Source organism: Thermobia domestica, chromosome 14 (genome assembly GCF_964235325.1).
Source record: "Thermobia domestica chromosome 14, izTheDome1.hap1.1, whole genome shotgun sequence".
Lineage (NCBI taxonomy): Eukaryota > Metazoa > Arthropoda > Insecta > Zygentoma > Lepismatidae > Thermobia > Thermobia domestica.
This window is the reverse complement of record NC_137467.1, coordinates 41,649,557-41,675,513: the sequence shown is the minus strand read 5'-3', so window position 1 is coordinate 41,675,513 and position 25,957 is coordinate 41,649,557. Positions and strand designations below refer to the sequence as shown.

General features: G+C 33.3%; 1 protein-coding gene across 3 annotated transcripts in view; it reads left to right on the top strand.

The window, feature by feature from the left end:
* LOC145669648 (ankyrin repeat and sterile alpha motif domain-containing protein 1B-like) overlaps nt 1–21,539 on the top strand; it is a 332,601-nt gene extending 311,062 nt beyond the window's left edge. For all 3 annotated transcript variants that reach the window (XM_081737896.1, XM_081737895.1, XM_081737894.1), the window contains exons 15-17: nt 1,995–2,153; nt 3,593–3,730; nt 7,439–21,539. In XM_081737896.1, coding sequence (XP_081594022.1) covers nt 1,995–2,153; nt 3,593–3,730; nt 7,439–7,816 — 675 coding nt within the window. In that variant the 3' untranslated portion in view covers nt 7,817–21,539. The remainder of the gene's footprint in view (nt 1–1,994; nt 2,154–3,592; nt 3,731–7,438) is intronic.
* The last annotated feature ends 4,418 nt before the right edge of the window (nt 21,540–25,957 follow it).

Sequence of the window (25,957 nt, the reverse complement as noted above, 5' to 3'; positions counted from 1 at the left end):
TGTCCATGACGCACCCCCCCCCCAATTGTCTATCCGTAGGTGTTCTTCCATGAAAAAAATCTTTTCGATTAATTTTACCCCCCCCCATCAAATATATTTATATAGATTTTTAACCCCCCCCCCAAATATTTCAATGACGCAGTTTGCGTCATAGCCCCCCTTGTGGGCACCCCTGCTAATAGTACTACCTCGGTATCGAAAACTAGTCATCTGTTCTATTATCTATTTTCTACTTTTGCATTTGACACCGATCCCTTCGTTCTAATCACTAGGGCTTTTGCCTTTCTTACATTAATTCTCATCTCACATTCTTCACATCCCTTCCTTAAGTTTTCAAACATCTTTGATTTTCTCTTTAGGTTCCGCTACAAGCGCCATATATTCTGCAAACCGTATACATCTAATCATCCTACCTTCTACAGAAATTCCGTTCTCACTATGTAGGCTCTTCTTCACTATCTCTTCTAGATAGATAATAATGTTAGCGAGGGATAGCATTCTTGTCGAACCCTTCCTATTCACTTTCCTCTGTCGTTTCTTCCCTTATTCTAACACTTCCTTGTTGGTTCATATATAAGTTTCCTGTGAGTCTTCTATCTTTCCATTCCAACCCAACCTTCTTTAGAACTCCTAACAACAGTTCCCAGTTTGCTTGGTCAAAGGCCTTGTTTAGATCAATAAACACAATAAACATTTCTTTCCCTTTTTCTATAAGGCTTTCACCGATTATCGTTAATAAGCCAATTGCATCTCGTATATCTTTACCTCTACCCGAACTGTTCGTCCTCAACTTCTCCATTTGTTGTTCCGAAGAACCTTCTGTTCAGTATTCAAAGCATAATGTTTGCTGCGTGTGATATGAGACTAATAGTTTTATAGTTCTCACATCTTTCTGTGCTCGTCTTCCAAGTAATATTTTAAAATCTAATGATAAATAAATTCTCCTTAGCTCTATAGCCCTCTAGAGCTATCGCAACCCAGGTAACTTAGTTAGGTGGATAGTACATGATGAGGGCAACCAGTCCAGTTGTTTCAAGCTTTCTAGATTGGAGTTCGCCATATCTTAATTCAAGCCTTTCGATGCTGGATGAATGCCGAAACATTCTTGCCCCGCTACGAATCGAATTTGGTATTCAAAATCAAAGGCGCACACAGTAAATCGTAGGAGTATTCCTATAACCAATAAATACAAATACGTGTTATTTTGGGGGAGGTCGCTAGATTCGGACTTGGAGGGAGGAAGTTGGCTCAGAGCTAGAGTGCTCACTTCTGCTGCTAGATGGTTCCTTGCTTGATCTAATGGATGTAAGATTGAGGTGGATAGCATCGTAAATGAAATTGAAAAAAATCTTTGAGTTTAACGTCCTTCGATTATCCCTGTTAGGCTAAGAGAGACGATGATTAAGGCAAATGAATGAGTGATGGAAGAATTGGTGGAAGAAGAAAGAGGGAGGAAACGGGAGTACCCCAAGAATTCATGAGCACGATGTTATTCACTACAAACTTACTTAGCCGGGGATCGCACCAAAGACCCCACGCACCAAAGAAAAGCGTTCTACCACTAAGGCCCCGTAAATAGCCTCGTGTTCGTGGCTTTTTAGTTTGTTCCACATTCTCATTCCACCGATTCGGTTTCATTATTAATTAGTCTTCTTTAGCCTAACCGTGAAACGTTAAACATTTTGTTTTTAAATTTATACTGTTGGAATGTGCAAACGTGCATATCAAAAAATTAACTCACTCAAAATTATTTAATGATTCTTTTTTAAATTGACCCCACAGTCGGAATGTGAGGATTCAATCTTTTTTTTTTTTTTTTTCCTTTCCTTTGTAAACCAAACATTTAAACTAAAAGTTGCCTCTGAAACGAAAGGTTATCAACAAATTGCAAAAATACCTGTGACGATATTACTATTATTCCTTGTCATCTAAGAGTCGTATATATAATTGTAAAATATTAATACTAAATTAACGTGATTAATAATCTGTTTCAGTACTTGGGTTCAACGCTGGTAAAAGAACTGAGAGGGACGGAGTCAACTAAGAAATCCATTCAAAAACTGAAGAAATCTCCAAAAGAAATTAAGAAGACACCAGACGTTATTCTTTCGGTTTCATATCGGGGAGTGAAATTTCTTAATGCAGAGAATAAGGTAAGCATTTTATTATAACTTTTTATCTTAAGTTGTATTATTAGTTTTAAGGAAACATACTATACTATTCCAAAATCCCTGTTTGGGAATGGGTGTTGAACAGATCTTGTTACTGCTGCCGTGGGTTTTCACCGAGTTCTCCCGTTTGCTTTCCTTTCTTATTCCACAAATTATTTAATGTCCATACACTTTCATTAATCATTTCTCTCCTTCAAGCTACAGGGGATAACTGTTGAATGTAAAACTAGAAATTCCGTTTCATTTCAGGTCATGTTACGTATTGTAGATTAGATGTTTATACATAGTCCAATATAATCGTTAATGCAGGGATGCAAATAAGCAACACAATTTTACTTACCCAAGAAAACAGCTACTAGCCCACATCCCACAATAGAAATGATTTACTTACCTTCGGTATGATATCAAATACTCGCACGCACCGATGAACCACTCGCCCCGGCCGAATCCCTGCGTTAATCTCACTGCTAATCGTGTCAGTATTTTATTGAGGAAATTATTGATTGGATTCCATAAAGCTCTTTGTATTGACATTGCAAGTAATGATATGTATGTATACGAGTAATATTATACAGAGTGACCTAACACTCATATTAACGTACTAATGTACACTGATCAGCCATAACATTATGACTCACCTACCTAATAGTCACTATATCCACCTTTGGCACGGAAAACAGCGGCGATGCGACTTGGCATGGTCCTGTTTTACTTGTCTGCCCAGCCTACGACGTCCGACATCTGTAATGAGGGGGGAGGGGCGCCCAACCCTTGGACGTTTGGACGTCGTTTCACCTTGGTTTCGCCACTTCTTGAAGACACTCCTCGAACACCCGATAAGTCGAGCAGTTTCCGAAATGCTCGTGCCGAGCCTCCGGGCCATTACAATCTGCCCTCGGTCAAACTCAGATAGATCGCGCTCCTTTCCTATTCTACACACGGCCAGCACGCTCACTGGTACTACATACACCGTATGTGAGTCTGACTAGCAGGCATTCCTCGTCAGGTGACGCCTGGGCAGGTTTATATCCATAGTAGGTAGATGGTCATAATGTTCTGGCTGATCAGTGTATTTTAGCGGTTCTTTCATTAAATCCTGAAGTAATAGACGTTTACAGACATTTTCCTCTCCATGATGACAGACAGGTGTGCTCTAAAGTAGACATTCATTTTGAGATGCGTTGTTTTGCTTATGAATGAAATACACTGGACGTTATAAATTTTTTTAGTTTTACAAATTCTGTATAATAGTTATATTTTTGGTTTGTTTTGTCATGACGGTATTAGTTTTTAATTTATTTCTACCAAAATTGTATTAAACATGTTGCATGATGGGAAATATTTCTTTATTATTATTATTATTATTATTATTATTATTATTATTATTATTATTATTATTATTATTATTATTATTATTGCAGGAGATAATCTGTGAACATGAAATTAGGAATATTCATTGTGCGTGTCAGGATGCTGATGATCTCACTCATTTTGCGTATATCACGAAGGACCACTTAAGCAAGGACCATTATTGTCACGTTTTCTGTGTTCAAACAATGGTAAGTTTACATTGAATTTTCTTACTCCATATTTGTAATAGTAGCTCTCAGTTTTACATTGCATAGTAAGTAAATCAGTTCTTTCGTAGAGAAACCAGTTGCAAAACCGCTCTCCACGATCCGATGAAAGAAGTAATGAAACGATAAGTGGCACTGTGAGTGCATCTATTGATATGTTATCCTAGTGCCATCTGTTGTTACCTCGTCTACTTTAGTCTAAAGGCATACCGATGGGACGTTAATTAAAATTTCATTTCGTCATTTGTTGCATTCTGTGAAGTATTACTAGAATGTTAAAAGTAATCAAAGGTAAATTTTATCGACTGATTACGTATTGAAGCGGGCACATACGAGGTGTGTTCAAAAAGTATGGAATCTTTGGTTGACAAAATTACATTTATTGATTTGGAAATCCGAAGCACTAATCCCTTTCAAAGTAGTATCCTTGGTAATGGACACACTTCTCCCAGCGCTCCCGCCATTGTTGGAAATACTTCTGGAACGCAGTTTTTGGAATGGTGAACAACCATGCCGTTGCATTCCGCATGATGTGTTCTCTTGACTCAAATCGGGTCCCTTTTAGTAGCATTTTTAGTCTGAGAAATAACCAAAAACGTTTGGCGACGAAAGCCTCAATCAGTGTCCCCGCGTAGCGTAGTCGCTAACGCTTTTGCCTTCGGTGCGAGCAGTCCCAGGTTCGATTCCCGATGGAGGCACTCGGTCAAAAAAGTGTAAAAAGCTTTTTCAGGCCATTATCAGGCAGATGCCGGGTGGTACCTAACTTATAGATCCCAGGCCGCTTGCTTCCTTCCCCAATCCTTTCTTCCTTCCTTTTCCCCGGAGAGTGTGCTCACCGAGAGACGTCACGGGCTAAATGACCATAGATGCCGAAAGCACAGAAACCTAAATCCTAGATCCTAAATCAAATTTCGCGGACACACTCCTTATACCCAAATTCTAGTTCAAAATTGAATGCACCGGTGGGCCGATTGAAAGGTTTCCGCTTTTGGCAAAATTTGATGCAATATTACTTTTGTCATTTTACAAAAAAAAAAAAAAAAAAAAAAAAAAACCCTGAAATCCGACGAGCTGTCATCACATGTCTTTACTCGCTGGCTGACTGCCAGCGACTGACACTTTCTGCTGGCGGGAAAAACATTGACGACTGTGCATGAGTGTCCCCTCTACATCTACACTGAAGAAAGTCTCTCGCGCTTCATTGGTCTACGCGGGAAAAAAGGTTTCATACTTTTTGAACACACCTCGTATGCGTAACCTTCTTTCATGCGTAATTTGCATTCAACTTACGCTTAAATGACTTCCAGATTGAGTATAACGTAATTCTTGTCGGTGCTGTAAAGGGACTAATCAGTCAGTCAGTTAATCCCTTCTCATCATGTTGATCAATCGGAACTCTTGTAATGTTGTCAAATCATCATTAGCATCAGATAGCACGCTCTGTACTCGTAGTGCTTGTTCTATGTGGAATTTCTCTTTATGAGTGTATTAGATTGATGAGTATGCAAAGATCTAAAATTTAATATTGGAAGTCTAAAATTTATAATGTGTTTATTCTTTATAAGTAATTGGTAGCGTAATTACAATTTTGTTATTCCAATATAATGCCCGATTACTAGCGGAATATTGATTGATATTTGTCCACCTCGTACCTTATAATGTTACGATATTAACCTCTTAACTGGGTGAACCGCGTTTAAGCGTCGCGGAGAATCTAACCTTTGTTGAGGCAACCGCTTTTTGGCGTCGCGAAAAGATCTTATATTTTTCTAGCTGTTTAAGCCGCGTATGAGCGTTGCATTTTGGGGAAACTTGCCATGCATTGACCACATTCTCTTCTGGGTTTTCCTGCCATCTATTGCGCATATTTTCAGTGGGCAACTTGTTAGTCATTTGTCGAAAAAAATGGCTGCCTCTACAAGTTCTGCTGTTGGTTCCTGTTGTAGAAAGCGAGTTCGTGATGATGATATTGCACCTCTCTTAGATGAATTATCAATCACAAGTGAAAGTTCAAGTGATTCCGAAGAATATCAGTCTACTGACAGTGAGAGTGAAACAGAATTCGACAACGATGTGCCGGACTGTTATGTGCAAGTACCAACACAATGGGTAGAATTCGGTAGTGCGAGGCCACCGTTTGTTTGCAACGATCGAGGAAATTCATCTAGGAGAGGTGCAATATCATCATCACGAACTTGTTTTCTACGAGAGAAACCAGCAGCAGAACTTGTAGAGGCAGCCATTTTTCTCGACAAATGACTAAGAAGTTGCCCACTGAAAATATGCGCAATAGATGGCAGGAAAACCCAGAGAATATCGTCAATGCATGGCAAGAAGTTTCCCCAAAATGCAATGCTCATACGCGACATAAACAGCTAGATCTTTTCGCGACGCCAAAAAGCGGTTGCCCCAACAACCGTGACGCTACGCAAAGCAACTACTGAAAATTGGCAAACTGACATGTTTGTGATGATGATGATGATTATGATGGTTATAACTGTGAAATCTCTATTGGTTCATGTAGGTTGTATTAGAGTAGATTATATTAAAATAATATATAGTTAAAATTTAGTACTATTATTTGTTTCAAAGACTTTATAAAGCAATATTATAATATACATCTTCTATCTTAAATTAAGCTTTAAAAAATTCCCCAACAGGCTATTGGCCTCATGTGACAAATTACTCGCTTAAGAGGTTAATAAAATATTAAATTTAATATTTTTATTAATTAAACTTTATAAAAAGAACTACAGTTTTCTACTGAAGAATGTAATTCTACGTTAAGCATGATTAACGAAATGCAATAGTCGTATCAGCTCTGGAAAGGATTTTTTTTTTAAAGTAGAGCACTGTTAGATAGCATATCTACGAAACTGGTAGAAATTGTAGAAATTTAAATCCAAACTATTTTCAGAAGTCTATATAGAAAATTTGCGAATATCTATTTATCTGACTTTTAAAAAGAAAACTCTCCGTTTACCTGTTATTATTATAGTATATTTATTAAAACCAGCTTATGTATATATTGGATGGTAAGATAATACACCGACAAACTGGACAAAATGATAGTAGACATGAAATTCAGCAGAAAATGCCTAATAAACATGGGTCAAAAACGTCGCCATTTCACGTGAGACGCGTTGGCAAAACGGTGAAGGCGCTGATATGATGCCGAATGTTCCTCATGAACGCGGAAAGTATCGCTAACGGATCAAGAGAATACGCGGAAAGCCACATCCGACAAATGCAACGACTTATAAATATGAGCGAAGCGGTCACCCCGATACAGATGGGAATACATGTGTAAATTCTCCATCTGTCTGTAGGAATCCACATTGTGCGGCTGCCGTTCCTGCTATTTATACGTCATTACTTTTGTTGGGTGCGATTTTCTGTATAATCTTTTAACTCGATAGAAATATCTTTCCGCGTTCATATATATTCAGCCTATGAGCCCCTTTGTCACATTCACGCCTCCCACGTGAAAACAGTGTTGCTTTTCACCCCATCATCATTGGATATTTTTGCTTAATTTCATGTGTTGTGTGCTATCACCTCCAGTTTGTCGGTATATTATATATATTAGCGTACTTCAGTAAACTTAGATATGACTACTTAATACTAGAAATTGATACGCACAGTTGATAATATACTTTAAAAGATTGCAATAATTTTAATATTTTTCAGGATCAAGCCACTGAAGTCATCTTAACTTTGGGACAAGCTTTCGAAGTTGCATACCAAATGGCACTAAAAGAACAATTTTCGCATAACAGAGGTCATACCAGATCACAATCAGCTAATCAAATAGTTCAGAAAGGCCCAAATGGAAATCATGCTAGGTCCCAATCTGTTAACGAAATCAAAGTTAATGGAAATCAACCAGCACCACCGAATGGCAATATAGAGAAACATACTCCTACCTCAGAAAAGAGTGAAGTAATATCGTCTTTGAGAAAAGAACAAACAGGCAGTGAAACATCGTCTATAAAGTCAGATAGTGAAAGTTGTAATTTACAATCTTCTAGTGGGAAAGCTCCTATTGTGTTTACGGAAGAGATGTAAAACATTAAAGAATATAGAAAGTTTATCTGTGAAGTAATTCTCCCCTTCCCTCCCCCGAAATGAAGACCCCCCCCCCCCTGTATAGAGAACGAGTCAGTGATATTACTTGAAAGTCCCAGGAGGAATAAGTGTACATATATTTGAGAATTAGTTCGCACAAACTGTATATTGCTGTTGTGAAAGCAGTATTGGTCACCTAACCTTTTTCTCACCAATGAGGTTTTCAAATGATATAAGAACAAAATATATGTATATATTAACCATATCGTTTTTTCCCTTGGTGGACATTTTTACTTCCCAGGAAAAAATATGAATTAATGTATATCCCTTCTTTATTTGGAAATAGTTTTATGTGTACCATTTTTATAATATGGTATTATGTAAGAAAAAAAAAATATTTGCCATAGACAGAATGTGCAGTTTTCCAGCAGTTATTTTGTACAAATTTTCAAACATATACAGAATGTATTTGCGAGTAGACACAAGACAATTTCCGTAAATGAAAAGGGGAAAAATAGGATTAAGTCTGTTACTTCAATTACCACTAATGTCAAGAAATAGCATTCCAGTCTTTTTGTGTATTTTTCGATAGATTTGTATTAGGTAAATTTTCCTTACTGCCATATCTGCCAGTAAAGTGACTAATATATATATATAATGTACAGATAGTAGTACTATTTTACAGAATTATATGTATACAATACAATCATGTTACGTCTATTAGTGTAATTAAAAGTATGCCATCTTATACATAATAAGTAAATAAAAATTCCTTAATTTTTAGTTCCACTGAAGTTTACTACCCTCCCAAGTGATAAGGCATGTGTTCATTCTGAACAGATGTATAGTGTAGCAATGTGTACTCTCAAACCTTTGTATTTTTGCATTTTTCCATCTAGAAATACAAAAAAACTAAAAAATTAACTTTAAAAATCAATTGTCTTCAGATTAAAAATAGATTGTAATTTTCTCAGAGTTACTCGAAACAACAAATTAGTGTTTAATAATCAAGATCAAAGAAAACTATTGTGTAATGAAATTTACCAAGTAGTTGCATAAAAGCTAAAAACCCTGTTTCTGCTTGTAGAAAGTTGGGAGTTCTTGTGGCGGGAAAAATTAAGCTGGAAATGACAAGCTTGTGTTTGAATCGTTGGAAATAAGACTGAATTTTGTGCTGTGTGTTTGTTATGGTTTTGAAGATATTTTTTTATTATTTATGTTGAACAGTCAGTCTTATTTCAGTATGTAGTTTAGAAATACTTGTAATTATTGTTGAATAGTTTATGATAATATTAAGTAACATAACGTTATTTTTGTTGCAGTTAGTTACAAAGAATTATGTGTACTGAAAAGGTATGGATAATGATAACCACTTAAAACCGTGATATTGCAAAAAAGAATTCAAATGTAAACCATATTCTTTATTCCCAATAGTTTAAACTAAGCCATTTATGTGTGATGTATGTGTACATGTCTTAATTTAAATTATAGATTTTTGCAATAACTTCAGATTAGTCCGGCCAGTATGTCGTACTATTACAATGAAATTAACCATCCAAAGTTCTCAAATAAACGTCTCTAATTGTGGCTTATTAAGTACGGTACATCGATAAATTCGGCCCCTTAGAAGTATAACTGCTTTTATATTAGTTCTTGTTTTCCGTTTGTGAACTCCGTGTGACAAGTATCGAAACGCATGCTCAGTTCTTATAAGTTTATTATCTTTTTAAAATCATGATCTACGTTACATATTGTATAAAATTGCATATTACTTTTAAAAAGAAAATATAATGGAAACATTTAGCGAACTTCCTTTTTAAACCTATTGCTTTTTCGTACTCTCCTTCAGAAATTTATTACACCATATTCTGTTAAGAATTTAATTATATTATTTCATTAGTGTAAGCAGTTTCTATTGTGAATTCTATATTCAATGTATGTTTGTAATTAAATCTATAGCAGCTATAACCAAATGCATCACATAAATACTCTGTATTATTATATCTTTTAGTATTTATATAAATATATTGCCGTTTGTTTGTTTAATATTTAGGTCTTTCCGACTAACATATTAGACAACAATATGTATGGTATTCAAATGATATGAATCCGAATACATAGAGCACGTTTAGATTTGGAGGCCTATGCATGTAAAACTGGAACTTTCCTTTGTATCCTTATCTCTGATCTTTGTTCCATTTTATGTTCCTGTTTTCGCTAAGTCACTTTAGTTATAGTTTGATACTTTAAAAAAAGTCAACAGGATTGATTCTTTGTGTTAGTTACCTTTGATGAATAAATTTCTACCTCCAAATATTACAGGAGAATATTTTCATTGAGCTTTGAGAATTTTAAGGGGGATCAACCATCTTATAACAAATTCAACGCAGTGAAAAGGTTTAAAGGACGGTAAGTAGATCTTTTCAAAAATTCTATTACTACTTTAGAAAAAAAAAAAGATTTCGTTTCATGAATATTTATTGATTTAGTAGTATTTAACCTTTTTTTTCTCTTCTTAGAAAGACTTTGTTACTCAGTTTTAAATGCCCACAGTTGTTTGTTTTAAATGTTGTGTATTTTCTAAACTGTCCTGACAATACCTGTTGCATACAGCTGATTTAGTGCTTATTGTTTATTTACAAGTTTCAGCTTACCAGTCTTGTCTTTTAACATATATTTGTAGTTATTCGTGACATAACTAAATGAAAATTTATTTTTGTTATTACAAGTGTTTATTTACGAGTTTCAAAATACCAGACTCGTATTTAATATTTTCCTGGTTATTCTTTACAGATAATTTGATAAACCTCACCTTTGTTTCATATCTGTTTACGAACGGAAGTTAGAAATTCACTGAACGAAATTGTAAGTTCCAGTGAAGTTAAGAATGCATATACTTTCCTCCTTTCTCACCTTACAAAGTGATTCTGTGTACATAATATTAAAATTTATCCCAGAGACTAAGAGTGTGAAATGATTAAAAAATACATATTGATTGCAGTTTCCACTTTTGATGATTGGATTAATTTATATCAGAATGTTTGTCATGAATGAAATTATTAATAATGAAATTTGAAGAGAACGTAACTGTCCATTAAAGACATAAGACGTTATGTCATATTATATCTGATAATCAAGAGAACATTGGGTAATAATACCCACGATGAAACACAAAACAATCAAATTCAAACTGTAAAATATCTCAAGGTAAACATTCTACGCTATTATACTTTATACAGCGTGGACTAGAGAAATCAGACATTAATCTCTTCAGATCATGTTGTGTTCTTACTAATATAGACATTAATACATCGATCTTTAATTGTTCTACTACTGCAGTAGTCTTCCATATATGTTTAAAAAGTAGCATAATCGTCTCTCTCTCTCTCTATATATATATATATATATAAAGAGTATACCGTAACATACTGACACATGACTTGCAGATATAAGCAAAAAGTATTCTAATAAACATAGCGTTGAAAGCGATTAAAGATGAGTCCGCATAATGGCTTAGTGTAGGTGTAATTGTAATATCCAACAAATTCAAATAAAATAATATGAGTTAGTATATACAATCTAAATTCACCCAGCGTTATCAGTGTTATTGCTATGTAGCTATCCAATAGCAAAATAAAATTTCTATATTATTTTTAATCATCACTGAGAACGAATTTAGAGTGTTCCTCAGGTAATAAATAAAATGTTGAGGAAGAACATATACCAGTACTGTACACTGTGATTGATACTGGCATTACAGCATTTAAGTATTATGCAGAAGGTATGTTCAATGAAAACATCATTACTAACACTATTAGTTTCACAGTAATATAACTTATCAATTGGATAAATGTTAACTGCACATATTAGCTCGTATTATATTTTAAAGTTTGATGGACATCAATTGTGCAGAAGGTGTAACATGAAAGGAACTCTTATGTTACAGATCATATCTGTTTCGTAAATGAAACTTGTCAAGTCACATGTTTATTAAGATACTTTTGCTTATTTCTGCGAGAATTGTTGGGTCAGAGTTGTACATGTTACGAAACCGATTCAGTGTTACAAGACATTCATTTTTCTTTTTTTTATCACAACGTGAAAAATGAGTACTAAAATCACATTCTTCCATGGAATTTAACAACGAGTAAACTTACTTCTGTTTTCTTTTCGTAAGGCAAGTATAAAGTGTTTAGAATTATCTCCTTGCGAAATGATAGAATTATAGTAAAGGCCTATCTTCCGTTCTTAATTGTTTTATTTAAGTCTTAACATCTTTTGTGCTCTCTAAACTATTGTGGAAGAACATTCTAAAATTGTAGTAGTAACTAGCAAATAAAATAATTATTTAGGAGAACTGATAACTTATGTATTTCGCTTGAATAGTATTAAGCTATAATGTATTAAGTACAAGTTTATATACTTGCAGACGTTTGTGCTTGGTTTACCGCTAGCTAATAATCCATAAAAATGTTTTTTTGGAATAGGAGTATGACCAGAATGTCACTATACATTGTCCTTGAAACACAAAATAATAAATATAAATAGCAATTAATTATCTTTAGTTACTTCCAGCTATTAATTAACATTAGAATATATGACAAGCCCTTCGGAATTATTTCGAACAAATAGCGCATGCCTTCATGGCTTCAATAGTTAAGAATGTCGTTAAAATATTTCAGTTCCAAAGATCTCCGAAAGTAATTTAATTTCGAATTCTATAATTTTTTATTGTCTTAACAAAAGCCTTTGATTTTAGTAAAAATAATTTTGTGTCTTCGCTTTGATAAAATACTCTATTTACTTTGCGAACAAACAGTTTATTGCTATTGTTTCTGTACTTCGTATATTTTAGTTTTCTTCGGACAGATAATTATTGCTTTTCACTGTTAAGCACTTGGAACATTAGAGATTACTTATCTATAACGGTAATAAAAATAGATTTTGTTTATTTTTACATTTTAAGAGATGTTTTAAATGTATGTTTTCGTTTAAAAAAATAATGAAATAAAACGATCGCATACATCTGCGTAGATACCTCAATATTATCATGAAACACCAGAGCATGATTCATACATTTAGTATGTACCAGAGTTTAACTTCGTTCTTTGTGTACACTCATGATAAAAATAAATAGGTCACTCTATAAGTTGCGTAGGATTCCTCCAATGTTAAATATGAATATTGATGTAAGTTAAAATATTTCAAAAGGAAAATACGCGACCATTTTAATTAACAAAAGTGTTCATTTTCTGTATTAAAAAAAAAAATATATTATGAATACTGACATAATGTCTTTTGCAGTCAAAACAAAAAGTTGTATACATTGTGTGTTGGATAAAAATTCGTTGTACGATTATTTTAAATTTTAGATTTTTTTCAAGCATAAGTAAAAATAATTTATTATTTATAAAATTGTGTAATACTTCCGTGGGCTTCAGAAAATTGATCTGCTATTTGCTCACATACTCACAAATGGTAAAAGTCAATTTTCTTGTCTGAAGATTTAAAAAATAAGAAAAAAGATTATAGTTTAATATATTGCTTTTACAATAAAAAAAAAAATACTAGACTGTATATCTTTAAAAGCAGTCTTTCAGAATTGCCAAATTATTATTAGCCACTTTTGAATAGTTCTTTTAAAAAGAAGAGAGACTTCTTTGTAAGTATTTTTTTCTGTCCATGTATGTTTTATGTATTGATGTAACGTAGTGTACTACGCACAGTAATGAAATGTGTTTTATTAGTGTGTTGAACAAAAAGGTGTGATATTTTGATAGAAGAGTTTTAATTGTGTAAATTTGGTAGTACGAAGTTCCAAATTATGTGGCCGTAACATATCTTTTCCAAGTTCGTGGATTTATTCTTACAATTTTCTCAATAATTAAGTGACACAAACAAATTGTTATTTTCTAAAGCATTTACAATTGTATTTTGAAACAGGATGTTGATTCAGAATAAACTTTTCTTTACATGATTTAATCCTTACGCATCGAATTCGAGAGAATGTTGCCAACTGTCAATAAATTGTACCTAATTTCATTAAAAGCTGTTGAAATTGCATGTATCATAAAGGAATTCTCTATTGGTTGTTGTGATGATTGATTTTTAAAAATAAATATATTGCACAGCCATCTCATTATAAATTTTATCTAGACATTTCAAGTTCAAAAATGTATTAAGTTACATACATAGAAGCTTAACCTTATTATACTTCTCTCGTCATTCAGAGGTTCACAATTTGATTCTTGGAACGCTTCAATTTATGAAAATATTTCATGTCTCTTTGACGATTACACCAGACAAAATCGTCATTATAGCCTAAGAACTTTTATCTCATCTCAGTCAAAACGTGCGAATCTTTGATTCATGAAATCCTTTAGAAATATGTGGCTCGGATCCCATATTAACATAATGTTATCTAGTATTGTTTCGATGTTAACTCGCATTAAATGTGGGATAATTTCCGTTTCCTGCCACATTGTTTTCTTGAGGCAACCATTGACTGAGTTAATAAGAAGCGAAATTGTTTAAATATAAGACAAACTAAGTTTTGATGCGCGAAATAACTTAAAAGTGTATAATTCAACACTAAAGAGAAATGTCTTTTAAGAAAATAAGGGAAAATATAGAGTTCAATATGTTCCCCTTTTTTCAAGTTCAATTTAAGTGCTTTAGAAAATAACATAACTCAGTTGCCTATATCTATAAGCTAGTGAAATCAGAAGTTTTGATATTAGTAAATTACAGCTCATGACTTGTTTAAATTTTGTCCTTAACAGTTTTCCCGAGCGAGCAAACAGTTCCCAACATCCTTATCAATGTATGGTAAACGATTGAGAAATTCATTCTAGGTACAGAAACAATATGAAAAACCGTAAAATCTTTTTGGCATGAGGTATCATAAATTATTTTTAAAATTATAATTAATTTAATTCTATTCCTTGCATATGTAAATCAAATAATGTAAGCCTTGCAAATAAACAAGACAGGTTACTATTATGTGTATTATGTTTAGTACTATATGTAAATAAGAACAATTTTGCTCACAAGTGGTACCAATGAATTTAATTGCAGAGTACTCAAGGTTAGCTTGATTAATATATCTAGTCTTTTTAAAATTCCTTTTCCTGTCAGTTTGTAAATATATATATATATATACCTTCATACCAGGTATTCTGTGTGTTTGTTTTGAAAAATCAGTACATTTGTAATTTAAGAAGATTGTGTAGGTATCGTTATTGTGCCATGGTGTGAAATATGGGTTTGAAACTTTAAAATATGAATATGTATATATATGCCATGTTTCTTCAAAAAATGCTTATCTGCATTCTTGATATATAAAAAAAAAAAAAAAAAAAAAAAACACCAGAAATTAATATGAGTAATTTTACTCAAAAACTTGATGGAAAAATGAGATTATGCATAATCTATAAATCTTGTCGTCGTGGTGATGTACGAAAGGAAAATACGAGGGGGGTTCTGATAAGATTTCGGCTTGTTACAGTGGAATCACTTAGTGTGGTAAAAATTATAGAGTTTATTATTATTATTATCATGTTTGTTTATTCCTAGTATTATCTAGTTGCTAATTGCTTTCTGCAGTGTTAGAATTTACTTACTTCATCAAATCTTAGTTACAGCGTAGTCAGTAATCTTAGCGTAGAGCCGTACCTTGTTTTCACACGTTACGCTGTTGTGGAATGCAGTTACTGAAAATATGCAAGTAGTTAATTGAAAATATGAGTACTAAAATTTATTAAAATGTGTTCTTTATTTCTTTTTACTGAACTTACCATGTCACATTTATTCAAATCAGTAAATGCTCTTTATAGATTTATAGAAAATCAACGCTTGAAGTAATATTACTAATGACCAAGAATACTTCAGAGATATGTGCAGGAGCAAAATATCAATTTTTAACGTGGAACTAAACTACTTTCTGAAATGATATTGCGAATAGGCACCAATAATTCGAAGAGAATTGTAGGAGAGAACGACCAATTTTTATCACGGAGCCGGACTATTTTTTTGAAATAATATTGCTAATGTCCATTAATAGTAGGAGAAAACAGTTATTTTATAAAACGTAGCTGAATTACATTGTGAAATAATATTCCTAATGGCAATCGATACTTCAAAGAAAGTTGTAGGAGAAAAGATCCATTGTTTTTTTTTAACATCAAGATGAACTACTTTTTATGAATAACAATTGAAGTTGATTTTCCCTAAAATGTTACAATAGATACATACGCATATTCAATATAAGTAATAGATGATTACATTAATGAACTTATATACACAACCGTAGGAACCGTTTTTGACAAATTCTTAATGGGATTTTAACAACATATCCCTTGAAATTTGAAGAGAACAGTGTGAAGTAATGAAGAAATTATAATTCTTCTCCAATGTAGCACACATCTCTCGATTCATATTATGTCTTTAATGTAATATTTTGTGCAGAATGTTCAGAACTGTTGTACTCCGTGTTATAAACTGTTCCAATTCTCTCTAAACTAACGCTAGCGTTCAATCGGGAGATAAGAAGTGATATATGTTGATGTTGACTATGATTATCATGTATCAACTCTTGTACTAGTAGCAGAGCTGTCTGGTCTCTATACGGTTAGCGTTCTTTTCTTTGGTACGGTATACCCGCGTTCGATCTTTGCTAGTATTTACAATCTGTGTTGCATGTGAAGTTGTAAGTCTGCATCTTAACATAGCCTCGATGCTTAACAAGTGACGTTAAAAACATAGCCTCGATGCTTAACAAGTGACGTTAAAATTGACAAACATTCAAGATAAAGCGGAACATTCTATATAAATCTTTTTCCATTGGCGATTATGATTTATGGATAAAACATTTCTAATAGTGAAAGAAATTTCAGCTTACTCAAAACTGCTATTCAATATACTGAAACCTTTGAAGAAAGCATGTCCCATTGATATGATCCGTAGATCAGAGCTATCCAACTAATGAATGGATTGACTTCTAAGTATTTACTTACTTTATAGGACGATTTTCTATACTCAAAATAAGTTTACTTCTCAGTCATAAAGACCTATAAATGAAGTAGATAGTAGCTTGAATCCTGCCCTTTCTTGGGACCACTGGGGCTCAGTGATAGAGCATTCACTTCTAGTGTATGGAGTCCTTGGTTCGATCCCAGCTCGCGCCAAGTGAGCTTTATGGTGGACAAATACCGTGTGCACGAGTTTTCTTGGGGTTCTCCCACTTTTTTCGTTCCACCATTTCATTCATTTCTCATCACCACCGTCTCCTTTAGCCTAACCGACATAACCGTGGGACGTAAAACAAACAATTTTCCTATCCTTTCCTATTACAGCAGTACCTACGTTGGCTGTGTATCATACGCTGGTGTTATGGTGGAGATTAGCATGAGATTTTCTCGTTTCTATATATAAACTATACGAACAATTGTCTATCATTTCTATATTTGTTTCTTCGAATAATTAATGAACGCTTTTTCGTTAACTTGAACAGGTATTATTATAGTTTTTTCTTATTCGAGTTACTGGAAAAATATTGGAACAGTAATTCCAACTCGGTGAGTTTAGTATTAGAATATGGAACTGCTTTAATTTAAATACTTTAGTGTAAGCAATTCTTGAGCCCCGTCCTATTTTCGTACACGACCTGGAAAAATGAGTTGCCTTGGTTAATAATATCAGTTAGATTATATTTTTGTGGAATACGTCGTGAAATCGTATCTTAAATTGGTTTCAATCTAAAATCAATTCTTTGTTTCCTTTTCTGCCGAAAACTTATCAGAAGACCTTCGTATTTCTGTTTCTTCCAATTTTGTTGATGTAAATACGAAAACTAAACAAATTGTAATAAATATGAATAATACCAATGTCTGCGGATATAAACATGTACAAGATTTCTCTATATAAGTTATATAAATATTTCAGAGGATTTTTTTATAAGATAAAAGGAATACAATGTGTTCCCTTTTGTGATCGTAAATTTAATTTTTTTTTTTTTTTTTTTGTAAAAAAAATAACTAATTTATGTAGATTTTTTGTCGATTGTGAGAATGGTTCAATATACTCGAAAGGTTTGAGGAAGAAATGAGTTGGAAAAAAGAAAATCATGTTGTAAATATAATAATATTGTTAATGTAGACGTAATTAAGTGGGGTAAGAAAAAGTTGAATTGGGTAAATATATATATAAATATAATATTTGTGGCCGCTATATTTAACATTATATAGATTGTTGAGTGCAAAGAAAATTGAAAAATTGTATTTATCTCTTTTTTTTTTTTTTCTTAAAGGAGAGTCTTTTCAATAGCTGCAACATATTTAATGATAAGAAAAGATTATAAATATATTATATATATAGGATATTGCATTAATCAGGCTTTGTTATTGTAAGTCGACATTCCGGTATTTGTTTTATCTCATGGCACCATTTTCAAGTACAAGACAAAGAAAGAGTAATAATAATAATGATGTTTTCACATAACGCAAGAATATTTTAAAACAAAATTTGAAGGCGTAATATAATGTATTTTGAGGGTGAAAAATCTTAACAAAGAAATCCGTTGAAATGTATTAGTAATAAAGAAACTAACTTCCAAGTTGTAGAAAGAATGGATGGATGAGATATACTTATTTCAGCTATCGTGTTGTTGTTGTATTATTTTTCTATCGGTCTAATTATAGAAAAACTTGTTTAACAGAGTGCTGTTTAAATTATTAATGAGTATTTGTTATTCCAGGAAAGGAGCTTAGTACCTCCCCGACTCATTTTTGGATCAAAAGACCCATTATATTTCAGTCAAAATTTTTCTTGTAGGCTTTATATCTGGAGAACTACATACAGTATAGCCAAACCCAAACTATCACTTAACTCAGTATGATGCGCTTATTCCGGGGGAAAAATCGATTTAGGGTCCGTTCAAAAATGAAAACCAACAATAAATTTCAATCAAAACTTTTCTTGTCTGGGGAATCTTATATCTGGAGAACCTACGTATAGTGTAGCTAAACCCAAACTATTACTTAACTTAGTATAATGTGCTTATTCCATGAAAAAAAAAGGGGGTCAAAAATTTTGTGGCTCCTAATCCAAAAACTAATTCTTGAACAAGATCGCAATCTTTTGATCCATTTTTTATCATTCCTAAAATCCTTGTTTGCTTTATCTTTTTTATCCCTTTCTTTCATTTGAGAAATCATTTTTCTGTTTTCTTTGAAATTAATCAGAATTTTAATTATGAGATTTTACTGATTTTTTTTTTCTTGAAGTCTAGTTCAGCACCCCCCCCCCTTCCTTTTTCAAAATGAATGTGTATTATATTTAAATTTAATATTACTTCAAGTAGATTTGGTTATTAAACTTTAAAATATTAGCAAATTTAATTTTCATGGAGTAAGAAAAGTGGTGGCATAACTAATGGGGGGGAACAAACGGGCGCCTGATTGGGGGCGCAAAATGGCAAATATTTATTTTTACTATCAGGCGAGGAAAGGAGTTTTAGCAAACTAAAGATCATAAAAAAATTATATCAGAAAGTTAATAGGACAACAACGATTCACCAACCTTAGGAATGCAATGGGAGAATTACTGTGTGATGCGAATATCAGGTGTAGTTGGGGAGCGTTTTGGTTTGGTTGCTTACGGCGGAAGGGGGGGGGAGGGGCGTTAAGGCGAGTTCTTGTCCCAGGCGACAACTAGTCTAGTTGCGTTGCTGAGTAAGAAACAGTTAAATAGAAGAAATCAGTAAAAACAAACTGTTAAAATTCCAGTTCGTTTTCTCAAAAGGAAACAAAAAAAAAAAAAAAAAAAGTTCTGTACGTACAATGCGCTAAAAAAAATTAGTGCATGTATTCAATACCTTTATATATTTGAATAATTATTCGTACCATAAAATAAAAATAAGCCAAAATTTGTAATTTATTGAAACAATTATATTTCCTTCTGAAGTACAGATTTATGGCCTACATTATGACGGGGTAAACAATTTTGTTCTTGATGCTTCATTACATACCAAATGAATCAACTAATTAATTGTATTTGTTACTTTTAAATAATTATTCTATTTGAAAATTCGAATATTGGCGTTATTTGAATTTTGACAGTACTAGTTGGTCGTATTTTGAGGAGACCGTAGCCTATTACTCACAAGATAAATTATTTTCATTCCTGAAGCTGCCATTGAAATTAATCAGATTGAACAATCTCGCTGAAATTTCTTGAGTCATTGAGCAGAACCAGCAACTCAGTATCGAAACTAGAACTCATTTCTACTCTGTGTCATACGCAACGGGGGCTTCGGAGCTTTAACCCCCTTGTATACAAATATCTTAGATTAAAAGAACTTCTGCATACACTACTGTTTCTACTAGTTCCAGTAAATATAACTGGTAATGATAAGCATTTACGAGCAAAATCCAGAAAAAAAAACTAGCTGAAATCAACAATAAATATAAAAAATGGTAATACTTTTTTCGTTCTTATCCGATCAAAAAAAAAAAAAAATGTAAAGATGCTAAAATGCAGGAATTTGTTTTCTCAGTGACTAACAAGGAATCTGCTGTTAGTATACAGAATGAATATATTGTATATGAAATCTAGGAGACATAGATTTTCAAGTGCTCCCACTATATGGTCTTCGTGTAAAGTTGATACTCTACGTAAAAAGAATTATTAAAGATGAAATTAAAATATCTGAACAATTCATTATTTTAGAAAAAGGGATCCTTACTAAGTGTACATGTAGAAATGGACTTCTATAAACAAAATTGCTTTAAAAACAATTTGTACATTCTTATACTGAAAAAGAAACATCCTGTGTAACATTAAGTTGCACTTGAATATCTTCAATGATCGATTGAAATATCTAAGAAACATGTATTCGCAGCCTTTTATGATAATAATGATATTACTTAACCACTAACTCCTATAACGTACTACATATTTTAAGTTTTGCATCATACGTTTACACACCGTTTCGTGTATGCGTCGATGCAACAATTCAGTGTTGCGTTTACGATAAGCAACATCCCTGTTGAATATATATGTAGATCCAACAATTCAGCGTTGAATATATGCTTAGAATACATGAATTCTGTGTTAAATATAAACATGAATCCAAATATTCAATGTTGAACATGTGTTTATCCAAGAATTCATTCAATAATTCAGTTGAAAAAAACGTTGTAATCACGTTTTATCAACCACTAAACGTCAGACGTGCGAGAGTTAATATTAAAACACGTGATTTTTGTTGCTTCAGAGGGGAAAACAAATTTCATCACAAAACTCTTGTAAATAATTATAAATATATATATACATATATTTTAAAAATGGTGCCAAGAGGTATGCTTTTATTTTCAAAGTTTGTAAGTATGTATTATGTGTATGACAAAAAACAAGAAAAACGTGGTCAGATGTAGGTGAGAGTGAGTCCCGGTATGTTAATTGTGAGCAGTGTGTACAGATATATATTAATATAATAATAATAATTACTATTATGACGCAACAGAGTTGGTTGTGAACATTTTAATGCTTTTGGCATCGTCATGTTGTTTGCCATTTTATTTGATCGCAGTGAGATTTGTTATTGGTGCAGACTAATTATTATTATTATTCATTTCCGTATTTTATTTTGGCAAACAGTGTAATGTTGTTCATGTTTGCTAAAGTATTTTGAGATCTTTAATAAAGCTGACAAAGTAAGCTGTGATTTACTTCTTTTATTGCTTCCCCCCCCCCCCCTTCAGCGGAAACATTTTGTATGAGGGTTGACTAAAAAATTTCATACTTCAAGGACATGGCTAAGGCTCCTAGATTTTCAGATTTAAAAAAACGGGATATCCTACGAAAATTTACGGTAAATTCATAGTTATACACTTGCTTTCTGGTGAAATACCAGGATTAACTATGTTAATTCTCTCCAAAAGTGAGTGACAAAGAGTAGAGTATTCCTGTCAGTTGAATATCGATGACTAATAAAGAAACATAGTATTCCTGTCAGTTGAGTATCGATGACTAATAAAAGAGTAGAGTATTCGTGTCAGTTTAATATCGATGACTACTAGAATAGGATACTCCTATCAATTGAATATCGATGACTAATACAAGACTAGAGTATTCCTGTCAGTTGAATATCGATGACTACTAGAATAGGATACTCCTGTCAGTTGAATATCGATGACTACTAGAATAGGATACTCCTGTCAGTTGAATATCGATGACTACTAGAATAGGATACTCCTGTCAATTGAATATTGATGACTACTAGAATAGGATACTCCTGTCAGTTGAATATCGATGACTACTAGAATAGGATACTCCTGTCAGTTGAATATCGATGACTACTAGAATAGGATACTCCTGTCAATTGAATATTGATGACTACTAGAATAGGATACTCCTGTCAGTTGAATATCGATGACTACTAGAATAGTATACTCCTGTCAATTGAATATTGATGACTACTAGAATAGGATACTCCTGTCAGTTGAATATCGATGACTACTAGAATAGGATACTCCTGTCAGTTGAATATCGATGACTACTAGAATAGGATACTCCTGTCAATTGAATATCGATGACTACTAGAATAGGATACTCCTGTCAGTTGAATATCGATGACTACTAGAATAGTATACTCCTGTCAATTGAATATTGATGACTACTAGAATAGGATACTCCTGTCAGTTGAATATCGATGACTACTAGAATAGGATACTCCTGTCAGTTGAATATCGATGACTACTAGAATAGGATACTCCTGTCAATTGAATATCGATGACTACTAGAATAGGATACTCCTGTCAGTTGAATATCGATGACTACTAGAATAGGATACTCCTGTTAGTTGAGTATCGATGACTAATACAAGAGTAGAGTATTCCTGTCAATTGAATATCGGTGACTAATAAAAGATAGTATGCCTGTCAATTGAGTATCGGTGACTAATAAAAACTGTATTTTTCTAATATCGCAGGAATGATGTTATCATATTTTAGAGTGAAACAGACATTTGGAGTTTAAAACAAATTTTTCGGAGACAGACGTAAATCCGGGACATCAGGAGATCCTAGACATGGCTCATGACGAAAAGAGGCAGTGGCTTGATTGTAAGTTAGTTAATTTTCTACATAATTGTTTCCTTTTAATATTTATGTTCATTCATTTACTAATTGTGTGAAGTTTCAGGGATATGATTTATCTTCCTCCATTTTCAAATGCTCATACTCAGGATTCGTGTTTTTAATCTCAAAGGCGAATTGGTTTTCAGTCACGATAAGTTTTCTTTTTGTTGATACACCTTTATAACTTTTAAACTAATAATCAAAAAATGCTGAATGTACGATGCAAATATCGGCAGGGAGACATTGTTTGGCATATTTAGTGAAACCACAATGTTAACAGTGTTGCTAACCTAATATATTACGGTTGTTTCAAATGGCACTATACAAAGTGAGTGAGAATTAACTCTCCATTGAAAATTGTTTACAACTTTTTTTTTTTTAAAAAAAAAAAAAGTACTTAACTAATTTTCTTGAAACAAAATTTTTTCTCTACAACGGTAGAATTTATTACATGATATTTTATTTATGCCATTCCAGTATCAGTGGCTGACCATGGCGCAACGTCTAACCTTGCGTGAGTGAGCTCCTGTCGGTTCATATTCTAGTATTCTGGAATCCCGGTATGTAATTTGGCAATCCGTGGTATAAGTACAGAGATGGTGGCGTAGTGTGAAAGGACTTCGTGCCTCGATTAATGCAAAATCCATAAGGAATTGGGAATTGCCATTCGAAGCTAATGGATACACCCTATTATATATTAGGAGACGAGGTCCTTTCTCCTAATATCTAAATAAGGTCCGGATGCACACCTAATTTCTAGTCAAATATTAGAAGACATGATCGCGCTTCAATACCCAGAACGGAGTAAAATGTGCAAGTGGCTCATGAAATGTTCACTCGAAGACCTCAGAAATAGCGAAAGTGGTTTAAACCGATACATAATCCGAACTGCTTTGAAGGAAGGGTTGAAATTTTGTCTATGGAAACCATACTACTATCAAGAATTATCACCGGAAGATTGTGATCGTCGGTTGTTATGGGGATATGATGTTTGTCTGGAATACAGATTGGTCTGTTTTTTTCGGTAATGCCTTACATCCAGATGAAGCTTCGCTTCGTGTTGGAGCGGAGGAGTTGTTAGCTAGCACAATTGTTATTTATTGGGCAGGAAAAGATCTTAGGATGGTTGTTTGAGAAAAGTCAACATTGTCCAAAGGTCACAGTGTGATGCAGCATGGCATTCACGATAGTTCTGGGTCCATACGTCATTCGGGACACAATGAATGCTGAACGGTACCTTGCTATGCTTGAAGATTATGTTCACGGTATCGTATCCACGTAGGATAGCTACAACTACATAATCTTTATCCAAGATGGGACCCCCGTCTCATTTCACAAGTCCTGTCTGTGCGTGACTCCACACTCATTTTCCAAGTCGCTGGTTTGGACGTCGTGGCCCCTTTGAATGACCAGCAAGGAGTTCTGACCTAGCGCCCTGCGATTTCTTGTGGAAATGGACAAAAGAGGAAGTTTATGGCTAAAAACCTACAGCTTTTGATGAATTGTAGGAGTGAATTTGACAAGTTCTTGCAAAAGTACCGATGAAGTATCTGCAGAAGTCTGTCACAAACATCTCAACATCTCAACCATTTACGAAAACTAGTGGATAATGGTGATGCTTATTTGGAATTTTAGCAATACATAACAATTTATCATTAAGGAACAAAATGCTTTTCGTTTCATGAAGATTAGAAGTTTTTTTTTTTTAAATAAAACTCTAAACAATTTTCAATAGGAAGTTAATTCCCGCTCACAGTGTAAAATAACTTGATCATTATGAATTTTAACATACGTTAATTCTCTATGTCGAAAGAATCCAGTGCAACGTGTTTTTTTTTTTTTTTAACACTACTGTGCGCCGTTCTCGTTACACACACACACACACAATTTTGCACTCTGCCCTAAACTCTTTCCCCATTTTGAAAATCCTGCGGGAAAGCGTGTGCAATGCCTTTCTCAAAATATAGTATTGAATTACAGGTTTACACTTAACAAAATAGAAAATTGAGAACAGTGGCGTGCGCTAGGTGTTCGTGGTTTTTATTCCTCTGAGTAAGATATTATACAAAAATGAATATTTACTATATATATATATATATATATATATATATATATATATATATATATATATATATATAATATAACACCTAAAATTATATGAACTTAACGAGCTTGAATCCTACCCCTCCTCATCGGCGTCAGCAGCACATAATCTTTGAGGGGGACTTGAATGTATGGAATACCTCCAGGAGTGCGGGGGGTCCGGTGATCCTCCCTCGGAAAATTTAAGAAAAGTCTTTGCACATTGTATTTTAAAGCATTTTTACTTAAAAAGCAAACAAAAAAGTTTTTGTTTTATTTTTACCTTTGATGGTCTAGTTTTATTTTTAAATATAACACTGAAAAGCATATACTACACACTATACATATAGTTTGTTTGTTTATTAAACAGTAAAATTCAACTTTGTTTTACAATTTTAATTAAATGATACAAAGTGTGTCATAAACAAAAAATAATGGTAAAACGTATTGTGAAGTGTATACTCGGAAACAATAGTTTTGAAAACATGTTAACGTCTACAAGGCTACAACTAATATAAATGAGGGTTAACCATGTATAGTTATAAAATTAGTTTTTTCTTTTTTTTTTCTTTTTTTTTTTTTTTAGCTAAACTAAACTTACTTTGCTGCTCGTTATCTCTACAAAAAACATTTATTACTTTACAGTTTACTCTACCTTCACTTTCATAAGACAAAACCTTCTATAGATACACCGCATTGACTTGACACCTAGTCTTCCGTTCCAAGCGCTGCTATCGGCTGAAGGAATTCCACTCCCTTTCGCCAAGGCTCTCTAGCTTAGCAACAGCTGAACCCTTATTGGCTCAAGGTGTGGGTGTGTCGAGGGTGTGAACTTTAGTTCACATTTTTGCCACGGCTCAAAACATTTTGGCAGCACTATAACTGCTTTTTTTTAAGAATTGGAAACCAACTTTTGTGCTAC